This window comes from Monomorium pharaonis, chromosome 3 (assembly GCF_013373865.1).
Source record: "Monomorium pharaonis isolate MP-MQ-018 chromosome 3, ASM1337386v2, whole genome shotgun sequence".
NCBI lineage: Eukaryota > Metazoa > Arthropoda > Insecta > Hymenoptera > Formicidae > Monomorium > Monomorium pharaonis.
Genome location: NC_050469.1, coordinates 22,918,851 through 22,933,480, shown reverse-complemented (window position 1 = coordinate 22,933,480; position 14,630 = coordinate 22,918,851). Strand labels below are relative to the sequence as shown.

The window sequence follows — 14,630 nt, the reverse complement described above, 5'->3', positions numbered from 1 at the left end:
CCGGCGCTACTCGACTTTGCGAACGCACAGATCAGTCGAGTCGCGAACCTCGGAACGAGCTACCGTGTGCTCCTCTCTCGCTCTCTCTTGTTTGGCTCCTCCGTCCTCCGTCGCTCCTATCCGCAATCTCCCCGTGTGATTCCTCCTCTCTTCGTTCTCGTTGCTCCCTTCCGCGTCTCACCTGCCTGATGCCGCCTAGCCCCGTCTCGGTCACGTACACGGGCCGAGCACTTCGTGCTCGTCTTCCTCTCGCCCGCGGCGGCCGCGAGGCACGTACGGCGACCGGGGCAGCCGCGCTACGTTCACAGGACCCACCGCGAATATCACCTGCCAAACGCAGGGTGGACGCGTCGATTAAATGACGTCGATCGCCCCGGCGTGAGAGAAGGGGAGCACCACGAACGACGTTGACGACGTTCCACCCTCCGCGGCGATAACGAGGCCGGAGATTAACGAGGGGAGATCCCGGGGCGGCCTCTGCCTCATTCGTTCGTTCGTTCGTTCGTTCTTTCGCTCGGAAGACTGCGAAAGCCTGATGATCCATACCGTTTCTCCGTGCAGGAGATCGGCTTCTCTCTCTCTCTCTCTCTCCCTCTCTTTCTCCTTTGCTTTCTCTCTTTCTTTCTCTTTGAGCGCGGCATCTTCCAGGAAGCCATCCCAATCGATCTTCGTCGCGTAGACGATCCGTACAGTTGGCGCGGAGGTCGTCGTCGTCGTCGTCGTCGCCGTGGTGCGTTGCGCCGTAGCGTGTTGCACTTTTGCGCGTCACGCTGCTGCAGCGAGGCGTGCGTTTACATCGCGAAACTTTGATGCTAATTTCCCCGACTGTCATTAATATCTTTCGCCCCGATTGTGATAATGTCCCCGCGCGCGTGCTGATGCGCTACGTCTCGCGGTACGTTTCGCTCGAACAATCGACGTAGTTTATTAAAGTTGGCCGGTTTGCGCGACATCGCGCGATCGTTTATCAAAACTTATTTTACGCCCGAATCCGCCAGAATTACGCGGAACGTAAAAGTAATGAGAACCAACACCGCGCTTGTTGTTCTCGAGACACCTGAGCCGCATTCGTCGCGATGCCTGCGCGTAAAACTCACTTGCTTCTTTTTTTCTTCCTCCCTTCTCCTTGGCTCCTATACCATTTACATCAGTGATTAGCAGCACCGATATCTGAAATTCAAATCACGTTTTTTCATTGTAAATGGCCGAACATGTAATTTTTTTTGCGTATTTTTTTTTTATTCGAGCGCGTAGGTCTTATTTTATTTATGCGGACTCTTCCACAATCGTCCAATCACGGACGATTATTTTTTGTTAATGTAGTTAGTAGGAGGTCATCAATACTGGCGTGCTACTTTGTCTTTGGCTTGTAGTTTTTTAAACAAACAAAAGCTAAAAACTTTGAGAAGAAAAATGTAAACTAAAAAGTATCTTCCATCAAATGTTATAGAATTTTTTATAATACTGTTTCATATTTTGGAATGATGTTTTCATAAGATACCTGTACTCAGTATGGCCATGTACACAATTTGATATTTTCACGTTCTATTTCCAAATAGTTATACAACGAATTTTACAGATAACGCTAATGTATCGCCATTTATGCAAGTTAACCGGTCAATATCTGCTTTGTTATCTATGGCTTGTAATCACACTTTATTCAAATTGTGCTCTTCCGAATCTTTATTTAACTTATATACATAATTAAAATTAAAAAATATTTCACATATTTTTTTTATTTCGGGAGTTTTCTATTTTTAATCTGACCCTTATTTTTCAATTGCGTATTCATTAAAAATTTGACAAATTCCCAAAACTTAGGTAGACCATATTGGGTATAGATACCTAAAAATGAATGTCTAAGAAATTGAGTCCTGTTTTAAACAGGCATAGTAAGCTATATTTTTCTTCTCTTTTTCTTTAACACTAGTCATTTGTATAAAATATTCACAAGTTAATATACAGGTGTCCCAAAACATGTGGATCAACGCTCGTAAAAAGGTAGAAGGGATCGAGTCATAAAAGTCCAATATTGTCTTGAGTTAGGTTCACCAATAACTGAGATATTAACGTATAGAATCTGCAAATAATCTAATTAATTTCTATTGTAATTGTAAACAGTAAATAATAAAAGCTCATCATACATTCACGATAGATTTTTTCTTCCGTGTTATGGCTCGAGCGGATCTAGCTCTTCCCTCGGCGCGCTCTCATTCGCACAATTTGAAAAATTAATACCTCGATTATTGGTGAACCTAACCCAAGACAATATTGGATTTTTATGTTTATCTCGATCCCTTCTTTTTACGAGCGTTGACCCACATGTTTTGGGACACCCTGTATATATGAGAATTCCTAGAAGCCTTTCACTTCGATGTAAAACATTTTTTTACATGATTATACAAATATCTTATGCATACTGTTCTGCAAGACGCAACATTATATGTAGTGCGACTATATATAAAGGTCAGATTAAGTTAGATTCGATTTTAGTTGATTTTACACAGAAGAAAACCTCCGCCCCATGAATGTGGTGAAAGCTATGAACTGGGGGTTTTTACTATAAGCAAATTATGTTTTTATTAGTATTAATGCAATGCAATGTTTAGTTTCCAAAAAATAAGGGAGTTATCAAACAATTACTAAATAGCTTATTTTGTAATTCGAAACTGTTTCACCAAACTTAGTTAACCATCATCATCTATGTTTGTCTGATTATTATCATCAAACTTTTTTTCCCTCAGTGTAGAAAATCCCCTAGTCGAGGTTTTAACAAGTTAATCTGGTTTGGAGTTCGTAAGGTTGTTCGACTGATCGAGTCGTTCCTGGGACCATTTCCTCTGAAGAAGCTAAACCGCGCTCGCACGCCACCATCGCATCGCACGTCGGACGGGGGGGGGGGTATGCATTGTAAATTACCGTTCTTGCCGGCAGCCGTACTTAGGCGCACCTGGGCACGGCGGAAGGTGCAAATGGTCTCGAATTGCTTGGCAAGAAGGAGGTAATAATAGCGCCTACCATTTGATACCTCCGCGCCGCTTACCGCTGGTGGCTGAGAATTATAGGCGCGCGCGCGTCGATTCACCCGACAGATAATTTAACGTGTTATCCTTTTCTCGGCGCCGCCGCTTATCCGTTTTTGGTACGAGGTGTAAGGGAGAGGTGTCGTCTTTCGTTCGCCCCGCGACGTTCGCGCGAGAAAAATCCTGGGCGCTCTTGCTTGCATTCTCCGTTTACAAAATCAGCCGAAGGCGCTCGCGCGTTTTCTCTGAGGTCGATTGGATCTATCCGCCGATATTGAATCGGAGCCGCGATCGAGCATGATAGTCTTAGACACGCCGCATCGCAAATGTGATACGCACTATAATTTTGATTTTGTTTCTCCGCGGGCAAGCATTAGTTAACGTGTAGGATATGCGGCAGGGCAATAAGAGTATTTCTTTGAAAAAGCTGTACGCATCTTTGCATAAATCGAATTCATTTAATCATGTTAGTCGTGTTAATTTACATCGAGCTAAAAATGCACGTCATTTTTTTCAATGCAAAGGCTGTTAAATTATACATTTTACTTTTTCCGCAATGAAAGTATAAATTTTCAAACACTTTTTGGAACTTTAAATAAATAAAAAAGCAATCGCACTCGAAATATTTATGTAACAAAATACCGTCTTTTACATTCTATTGTAAAGGTTAAATTTTACAGTTTTATTATCAATTTTCTTAACTTATCTGTTAATTCACTTAAAAATTTTATAATCATCTCTCAATAATTTAGAGCATATCTTGGAGCTTTATGAAGCTTTTATATTGTAATAATAGCTATTGTGTATTTGTATAACTGGGGTTGTGTAACAAATTACTGAAATTTCATTGCCCATGTAGAGGAAGTGTTATGAAACACGTAGAGAATTTCACATCGGAACAATTAACGCGGGGTTGGGTCGTACGTTAGAATACTCGTAGGGTGTTACATTAGGAGGCCACCAATTAGGAACATGTTTGATTGCTAGTTAACTCGTTAGAAGGCACGCTATTCTGCTTGAACTAAGCTTAACCCTTTAACTGAATCATTTTGAAACCTTTGAAGGTGTTTGCACACTTAAAATCTAACGCAACTCTCTCATGTAAATGATACGACTGAGGATGAAGATTGTCGGGCAAATAAAATAATTAAAAAACTGAAAGCACAAAATAATTGTTATAAAACTGCAAGGAAAAATACAGAGGAGAAAATTATTTAAAAATTAAAAAAAGATTTCTTCTTGCACCAAGGACAGTTTTGTAATAATTGCATTATGCACTGAAAAAGGTTTTTGATAACAGAGGAGGGGAGGGTAGAGATTAATTAATATAAATAATTTTATTTTTGAAATATTTAAAAAGTATGAAATTTAATAATACTAAATATATTTAGGAAAATACTATTTTCAGTTATATTATATTAACTGAATATTTAACCGACATTAATTCAACATTTGAGCTGTTACCAAACTCATCAGTGTACAGCTGTATTTAGCAACGGCGATTAAAACCCTTAAGTTACGCCCAAGATCTTTTCCTAATCTATTCTTGTTGCACGGAGGAAGTCCATTCGCCAAATCACATTTCACGAACGCCCTGTATAGTTTTCAGCTCCGTAAGCGCGCGTTTGACGCGTGCGCGCGCGATAACCGGCAAGTTCTTTGTGTCGGAAAATGATGCAACTTGTTGACGCCGGCCTGTCTTTATATAAGTCCCGAGTGTGACGCCGCATTTATCTTTCACTTTAAACTGAGCGAGCTGAGCTCCGAGATATCATCGGGATACGGGGTATTTGCCGCAGGAAGCTGATCTCCGCGACTGAAAGTCGAGAAGAAGGTTCGAAAAACTTTGCGATGGTCAGCGCGCGAGTGGAGAAATTTTGCAAAGCGGCGGGGATCCGCGAGATTTTTTCGCGTTCGCGTGCCGCGTTCGTTTTATCGAACGCTTTCGTCTCGACATCTCATTTTCCAGAACCGCTCCTTGTTAACGCCGTTTAAGGCGTCTTCTGCATCTGAATCACCGCGGAGGATCCGCGTCTCGCCAATCCGGATGAGATCACGCCGCGCGATTTTGCTTTTCTTTCGCGCTGACGGTTTCGCGAGCGCGATCGCCGTCATCATTCAAGGACGACGAACCGTTAGGTGTTCGTTTTCTTAAGAAGGGAAAAAGTATGCGCGAGAGCAGCATGATTTATTAGTGTAGCATCTCCAAAATATCTTGCAATATTGCACTGAAAAAAAGGAGTAATAATAATCAAGTCTAAGAATTACTAACTTGTGAATTTTGATGGCATAATTTCAATTAAATGTTTGATCAATACATATCAAATAGTAATTGTTTAGAAATCAAGTGATTATTGTTATTATGTTTGGCTTTATTAATATATGTATTATCAAATATGTGATCATATTACTAAGTGTTTAGTTAAAATTATTTCATCAAAGCTTGATTATTGTTACTAAACTTTTTTCTTTCAATGATCTATTTGCGCGGTTAAACTTTGTTCAGATATGCGTTTGTACAATGTTGTTTGGCTTACTATATTTTTATTTGCGTAAATGCATTATTGAGAAAGCAAAACATATACACAAATTCGTTAAGGTTGACACAATCGATTTTTTATTGCATTTACTAAACAGCCAGTAGATCACATTTCAACCGAATTATTATCCAATAAATCAAATTTTTGTTTCGACAGCAAAATTCTTTTTTTCAGTGTATATTTGTCAACCGTAAAACAAAACGTTACGTGTGCACGATCAGATTCAGTTAGCCTGATTGCTCCAAAACGTCAAATCAAAGTTTTAAAGTGACGGATTCAATTATCGACGGGTTAAACGTCGAGTCGCACGTGTCTACTGTCGTGACAATAACGAAAGAATTGTGCCACTTATCGAGCAAGTGCTCCGGGTATTCCTTCAATCTTCCATTAGAAATATTGCCCGACAAGGGGGAAACGTATAGCCGCGCGCCGAGGGAGGCGTATCGCGCGCGGTCGCTCCGATAATCGTTTTATGACGAATGTGAAAGAAACACTTTGTCCAAAGGGTTCACCTCCATGCGCGGAACGGAAGCGTGACTCACGAGTGGCTCGGTCTTATCGGCTCCTCGGTACGATAAAAAGCCCCTGGCGCCGCCGCCGCCGTCGCCGCCACCGCCACCACCACCACCACCACCATCACCATCACGTTTGTATAAACCGTTGGGGTAACATGGGGTGGCAAAGTGCCACGGCGTAAGGAGGAAGTGCTTCCGCGAGCGACGCGAGCGTATTTTTATCTCCCGTCCTTCGTAAAGGCATGCCCCGGTGTCTAAAGCAGGAAAGTAAAACCCCGAGACGCGTAGCGTTGCGACGGCGTAGCCGGGTATCGCGTTGACATTTCATTTGCGTGACTATTCGAGGAGACATGATTTACGGTCGAGACGCGAGGTTGATTTGCGACGCGTTACTGAAACGCGCCACGGAAATATCGGAAGAGTTTATTTTGATTTGAATAATGGCCGAGGCTCTCTCCGTTAACTTGCGCGATTCTAACGCCCGTTTGGAAACGTAATTCGTCGGACCCATCGACAGGGAAAATTTATATCTTATATAATTTTTAGTGATATCGTTGCACCGCGAAGAGGACCGTGTCTAAATTAAATTATCTCAATTTATGTACCATGTTTTATTAGAATTTAGATTGATTCTGATTTTTATGCTGCCTCTTGTAACATCTTGCACGACGTCCCCCTTATTTGTACGCAGCTCACTTCACGGCTGAACATAAATCATCTTTTGATGTATATAAAATGTCGAAAAGAAAGAAATGGATAATGAAAGGCTATTATATCGTCAGCGCTCTCGTTAATAAGATATACAGTTTTCCCTATTCATTCCGTTTACAGACGGAGTGACTTATGGCATGGAGAGCCTAACTCGCGATAACGGCGTTAACTCACTTTAAAATTACATGCTTGCATATTATACACGAGGAAAAAGTTACCTACGTCCGCGCGATTCAGGCGTGGTAGAACGAAAGGGGATTTTAATGCACGCGCGCGCGCACGCGAGCGACAAGAGTCCGCCTTCTGCGCCGAGGGCGGCGCGCGAGGACCCATTGTCCTTATCGCCGTTAATAATTCATTTGAATTTTATTTGGTCGGCCGGCCGGCACGTCCGCGACGCGCTTTATTTGGGATTGGATTCGCATGGCGACGCATTCAAACGGATTTCTCGCGAGAGACCGTTGCCCTCCCCGTCACTCCGCGTGCGCGTTAAAAGAGAAAATCTCTCTCTCGTTAGCCTCTCGAAGCCTCTTGCCTCTTCCAATTATACTTTATTGCATAAATAAAGCACGGACTGCTGAGTCCGAGCGATCCTTTACCGGGGAGGACGAGAGAGATGGGGGGAGGGGAGGGGAAGGAAAGAAAGAGGCGGCGGTAAACGCAGTTTTGCGGATTAGCAATGCTAACGTAATCAAAGAGAAGCGAGATGTTTTCCTGTCGTGCGATTAAACAATGTCTTCGAGAGTCGAAAAACGCATTGCGGCTTTCGCTCTCGAAAAACCATTTCGCGCGCGCCGGTTAATTAACCGCCGACGAAAACCCCCAAGAAGTGTGATTTTACCAAGTAATCTGATAATGCCGTAATACAGCGGACTCCCTGCTACGCTTCTACTACTTCGTAGTGTACTTTCGACTTCAGTTTACCCAACTTTACTCAATCTTTAAAATCGTAATGGACGTTATCTTGCTCTCGCAACGCTAATTAACAACGATTTTATCAATTGCATTTGTGCAGATATTTAACCAAAGCGTAACAAGTTTTGTTATCTGTTTTAAGCTTGCGCTATTTCCTCGTTATATAAATGAAATAAATAAATAGGAATATTCTTTGCTTTTGTTTTACCTAACACTGACGCATGTTGATATCTGTTAATTTATCTGAATTAAATGTGTGCTCTGCTCATATTTTGAAACTGAAGAAATTAGATTTTAAACCATTTTAGGTGTACGTGTATTCATAATTGCTTTTTATAATTGACATCATTTTAAGAACAATCTTAAGATATTAAAAGCTAATCACAGAGCCAATATTATAAAAGAGACATTGCTTACATTACTAATTGTAAGACGATTTTGAAGTAAGAATTGACTATGAATACTTGTTTAAGAACTGAATAGCTGAATGCATGTTAATTACGAGTAAAAATTCTACTTTTGAAAATTACTAAAAAATAAACTTCTGTAGTTTTTTATATTTTTCTATGTAACCTTTAAATTTATCGATGTCCAGATAACAAAAATTGAATTATTGATTAAGCGTCACTAAAATAGAGAGGCTCCGAGCAAAGTGGCATTACCTTTAAACATCGCCATTTTTGTTTTACACTTGCTTCAATTTTGTCTACGGAACAACGAGGCTTGGAGTAAGAAGAGAAGGGAAAAGAAGGGAGGGGAAGGTTTTTCAAGAGATGGGAAAAGCGAAGTGAAGTAGATGATATCGCGGAAAGGCGGAATATAAAGGGCAAGGGTTTTATCGCACTTGCTGAGCTAACCGTTTCACGTTTCCATGCTTCGCGTAGAATTTCTTTTTTATTTATTCAAAATTAAACGCAAAAAGGCGCTCGATAGCACGATGTTCATTTTCTAATTGCATCAGCAAAGTGCAGCGTGCAATTAAAATGCATGTTTAGACCGTTAAAATATTTGCACTTCGATATTTTCCATTTTTTTTCCCCTGCATCAATACCTGGCGTAATGCTGACGTAATATCGTGAACCGTGAGTAATTTGACCAAAAGACGTAACTACCATGTAAGCCCAGCAAGAGCGAACGATATACGAGAGGAAAAATACATCAAAGTAGGACTTCAGTAGGCCACGTATATCAGTTTTCGCTATAGTCACTTTGCGAGAAACACAATGGTTGTCTGTGTCACTAATTTGTCTGGAATTAAGTCTGGAATGTGCAGGTGTGCAGCTATGCGCACTTTTCACCTTCTTTTCTGAGTTTACGCGGACAAGTCATTTTTTAAATTTTTTATTTTATTTTATACTTCTACATCTTAATGAGAGCTTTTGTTTGGACACGCTTAATTGTTTCGTAAGAAACAGCAATTACAAAGTATTATTTCAAAGATTCCAACTTGCTCTTTAATTCATTTAACGATGCCAAACGCTGGGGATGTTAGGATGTACTTAATTAGAGTGATATGATGAACAATTTGTCATATGATCGATGAAATATAGACCGACGTTAAATTTGTTGCGGGGTAACTGTCGAAAAACAACATTATTCATTAATTTTTTACCTTTGAAACGTTAAAACTCGATACGTGTAACCAATCATAGTTACTTTCGAACGTATGGTAGATTTATACGATTTGTTACCTTTATCGACATATCGCGGAAATACATTCGACCACGATTTCATGTTACCATTCACCACGATATACTCCAGCCCGTTTTAATTATTGACCGATGAAAACGAATATGTTTCATACTTTCCCGGGATAATTATAACTGACTGTACTCGCCATAAATTTTGATTGCAAATAATCGAGAAATGGGAATTTTTGTATAACCGGAAGAAATTTGTATTTTCACCGGATTGATTTATTTTTAGGACGACGATTTATCTTTAATTATTATGTATTAATACAAAGTATTTTGATGTATTATCGTGTTTGTGGAAATGATAAATTACATTTTACTTGCCAACAAATCCGTTGTTCATAATGAGAGATAGGACTAAGTGATTTAAAGCCAAAACATATTGCATCGGCATAGCTCCGCGAAACGGAATTTCCAATATTCCGTTACGGAACTTGGCCAAGGTTGTTCCTCCCGAGTATGTTTTGCTTCAGAAGAGCGTAGAGACAAAGAATAAAAGTCGCGTCGCTGTGTTTCGCTGTGTAACGCATGGCTTCCAGCTGTGATTTGTCCTAATTCATTTCTCTGTCAATGGTCTTTTTTTTCTCCCCTTCCCTCCCTCCGAAGAGAACGACCATATATCTTTTACGAAAATCGACATAGCGATTAATTACATGATAAATGTATTTCGTTTATCGCATTTTTTTGTTTTGTTTAATCGACATTTTTATATAAATCCGATCCTTTACGCATTAGCGAACAAAGGAACTTTGCTTCGCGAGAACCGATATCAGTGCAGTTGTGTGCGCGCGCGCGCGCCTCTATAGATTGAACGAAACCGCGTTCATGAATACTTTCATAAGCCACTATGCATTATAAAACTTCCCGGTAAATCAAATTGCGTTAAAATAATGAGCCGGAAGTTTCCCGGAGTTTGGTGAAACTCCGAAACTCCTTGACAGATACACTGCCCGCGCGCACTCGTCTCTCATTTAACATGGCTTTTTTACGCTTTGCCGTATGTTTCGGCATTTATTCTTCGAGCACCGAGGGCGTCTTCTTTGTCGTGAAACGTCGCCGAGATCAATTTCAAACCGCGAAGCGAGATGCGGTAACTTTTTCTCGGAGTTAAAAGGTCGGAACGCCTTTTGCTCGGCTTTTATATGAAAGAAACCGGAAAGCGCGTCGGTTTCAACCACTCCGACTTGAAGATTCCTCTGGTATCTACTCTTTCAGAAAGATTTATATAAAATAAACCGAGTACTCTCAGTTCTCGTAATAATTTTAAATTCATTTTATTAAGCAACTTTTAAGATTTTTACACTGACAAATGAAACTATTCTTATACAATAGAGGAATAGAGAATATACCGTCACATCTTGGAAGTCCATCTTTGAACTTGATGTAAAACGCTTTGTTATTACTTTTTTATATAAAACATCTAAATTTTTTACGCTTTTTTAAATTTGAAATTGATTCTGTTTGAAGAAAAAGTGATTGCATATTGTTTCTAATGTTTCTTGACAGTAAATTTAATAATAAATAGCTTTGCAACTAAATCGAGTTACGATTCAAAATCAAAATTGAATCAAATCCAAATAAAAGTTTAAAAAAAAAATCCCATTTTGCGCGACGATTCTTTCGTGCTCAAAAGACTCATTTTTGTTGGACAAAAAATCTATCGGAAGTACAGAACTATGGGATTGAAGAAAATACAAAAGTTCCTATTTTCCCGTATAGGACACGGACGCTTCTCCCGGCGAAAAAAAAAAAATCCGAAATAATTTTCGATTAACAGAAACCGTAACGGTTTGCTCTGTCGTTGACGGTCCGACGCGTTATGTCGATACACCAAGCGAGCAACAGGTACGAGGGCAGTATAAATCGAGAGCTAACAATTGAAGCGCATTAATTCCCGCATCACGGTCGTCGTCGGTGTTCGAAGAAACGAACGGCCAATAGTCGAAGGTCGATTCCGTGCCTCGATTGGTTCAGTATGAAACGCGAGGCTCGGAGACGTCGTCGCGTGTAGCGCTCGGTCAGTAGACAGATATTCCGCTGATAAGTCGTAACGTGATAACGAACGCGGCTGTTCGTGCCGCCGCAGCCGTTTCTGTCGACGCGACAGAAGAACGCGCCTCGCCGCGAATCGCCGCGCGAAAACACTCGGGGGAGCAAATTTGTCCGCCGCTGCTGGAAGTAAGTTTTATTTCTTCGTCGTTATCGTCGCGCCCATTTGAAACGCTCGTTTCAATTAGATCCGCATGACCCGTATCGATTGTCAGAAATATGATTTGCGCAAATACCAGGGGCAATCTCTCATTAGCGAGAATTCACGTTGATACGACGCGATAATTACGCGTGCAGACGCGTAAGAGCGTATGAAATAAATTGTCTCGATGAATGCCAATGGGGCCTGATATCTTTAGAGAAACAGCGCGAGTTTTATTCGGTTACTTGTTTAATCTTTGGAAAAATTTTTTAAACGTCGAACATATGATGCGAAGAAAACTTTCTTTGTATCTACAGTGCATCTAACATTGATTGACGTTAACGTTCAATAATTCACATGTGCTTGCAGTGTATCATTATGGTATGTTACAAACACGCGAATCTAGTAGTTAAACGCAGCTTGAAAGTTATATCGGTTTTAATATCTGATTAACATCGAGGGAAAGTTGATATCTTTACGTGCGTTCTACCAATTAGATTTACTTTAATCTCAGTTTGCATATTTTTTATCTTTTTCTAGTTTTAATATTTAGAAAAAGGTAAGAGTTACATCAAGATTAAAGTACATTGGTAGAGATGTATCTTAGAGGAACGTTGCGATTTTTATTTGCTACTTGTTGTTTGATCTTTTAATTGATGTGTCACAGACTTTTTCTATATTAGTTATATTTAACATTGATTAACATTAACGTGCGCTTGAAGGGTATGATTATAATGATCAACGCGAATCTAGCGTTAAAACTTGACAATTATATCGATTTTAACGTCTGGTTAACATCGAGAGAAAGTTCAGAAGTCTCCCCACCGTACGAGGTCTTGCAACTTTCTGTATCGTATAATGTATGATGTCTTCGTTTCGTTTTATCAGAGGATCGAGGGGGAAGAGCTGTGTGAAGTGCCGTGGCAGAGTGCGTGCAATCGCGCACAGTGATACATAGTCGTGTACAAATATATTTTTCTAATACCTCTCCCTCTCTCTTTCTCGAGAGAGAGAGAGAAAAAGAAAAAACTGTGTTCGGATCCTAACGAATCCCAAGTCGGGCGTGAGCGGTCGATCAAAGTGGCGCCGATTCGGGACAAGTTGGACAAGTGCGCGGTGGACACCGACGTGGGAATTAGTAGTATGACCAAGATTCGATGCAAGATCTGCGAGCTGCTCGGCGAGGATCAGGGCCTGAATCACGGGCTGAGCCATCCCTGCCACCTGACGAATCTGAATCAACTCAGGCCGGGGCTGAACTACAGTTCGCTCCCTAATATGAACTACTTGAACCACGGCTTGCTCAATGGCCTCTATCTTCCGCAGCTCAAGGACATGATGCTCGCCGCCTACTTGCTCAGAGGTAAAGATCAACGTCAAGATATATGCCGTACGCGACAAGAGACGCGCGATTCTTATTAGGCTGCAAGCGGTTTCTAATTTATTCGGCACGATGAGTTTACCTACCATCGACAAATACAGCAGTCGCGTGTATTATAATCGGAATTTGCTCAAAGGAGCCATATTGAAGCTTTAGTTTAATATTCGGGATCGTTTGCTGCAAAATTGAAAATTTGTTACTAAATTAAAACAAGCTTGGAATAATTACGCTACATTTTTATTTTATACTTTTCTATTTTATTTTATACTTTTAAAGATATTTCATTATTAAATTGCGGCAAAGTAATATATCGGACATAAAACATGCGGTTTAATTGGTGGCAAATTAGTAAGGCAGCACATAATTTATCTTATTTACTCGATGCATTACGATTTTGTTTAGTGGATAAATAGCTGATATTCCAATTTTTTGCGGCAATTAAAACTGAAAAGCAAAAACTGCATCACGACAAGATATATGCGGTTTTAACTGACGGCAACCAGCGGTTTAAATTGAGGAGTACGTCAGGCATGTAACTCAGTTAATTTATTAAATGCCTGATGGTTTTGTTCATCAAGAATAAATACACAAATTGACAATATAATCTTTTGCATTCTTTGCATTTTCGAATCGGGTTGATCAGAGCGATTAAAGAGATTTGTTCAGAATTATTTTAATAAAAAATATATCTTAGTCATATTCATAACTCGATTTATTGACGAGAAATATTCATATCCATATCTTACAGTATTATTAATCTGTGATAAATCAAAGAATTTGTATCGGAATGCGTCGATAATATAAGCGCTTTAATCAGTGGAAAAGAATTCTAATTATACGTGAATATATCGATCGCGTATTGTTGGCCTTATTTAATTACGGTTTTATAACTTTAATTAGATAGTTTGTTTCTCGATAATTGTACTTTTCTATAAAAACTGTTTCGGGATGCGACTTAAACAACGAAAAACTTTCGTCAACGATCGTGTTTAACTCTTTCTACGCACAATAATTCTTTCGATCAATTTTTCCTCTTTGTCATTTTATCTTATTGTCGTGGCGCTTTTTTAACAATTGATTTATTACATTATTGCAAATCACGCAACTTGATCAGCTTTAATTGAAAGCCTATGTAATATTATTATCGCAGCCGTCAATTTTATCAGAAAAAGAACCTAATTGTTCATTATTAACGTATCAATACATTACTCCTTTTGTGTTTTTATTATATCGGATTTATTACTGCGCGATATAATTGATACGAGTCTCAATATTTCTATATCGATAAACGCTCTTCTCTCTTTCCTCGCCATTACAGAATGCGTATCGTTATCATATTTCCAACAAGTTGAATTCACGTAAAACGAGCGCGTATCAATGGAGGGTAATCCCTGAGATGCTTTACCGCCAAGACGTTTCGTTTTTATTCTCGCGTGGCTGCCTTCGAGAGATCGGTTTATCCGCAACGTTACATCTGCGCGCTCGCAGGACAAAAGTGATATTTCACCGCGCTCCGTTTCAGCGTAAAAGCGCGGGACAAGAACTCTAAGTCACCGAACGTATGGCTGAATAATAAATGCGCACCATCCACGGTTCAATTTCGGACTCGCAATGATATATTTTTCACGCCGCTCGCGGTAGGACAGAATCGTATTTCAAT

The 14,630-nt window shown here is 40.0% G+C and overlaps 2 protein-coding genes across 3 annotated transcripts in view; both read left to right on the top strand.

The window, feature by feature from the left end:
* Nucleotides 1-12,736, top strand: part of LOC118644877 — a 59,797-nt gene extending 47,061 nt beyond the window's left edge. Inside the window, exon 2 of the mRNA XM_036284607.1 lies at nt 12,478-12,736. Coding sequence (XP_036140500.1) covers nt 12,478-12,540 — 63 coding nt within the window. The 3' untranslated portion in view covers nt 12,541-12,736. The remainder of the gene's footprint in view (nt 1-12,477) is intronic.
* The window catches only part of LOC105835086, a 138,015-nt gene that overhangs the window by 55,525 nt on the left and 67,860 nt on the right, over nt 1-14,630 (top strand). The gene's annotated exons all lie outside the window — the stretch shown is intronic.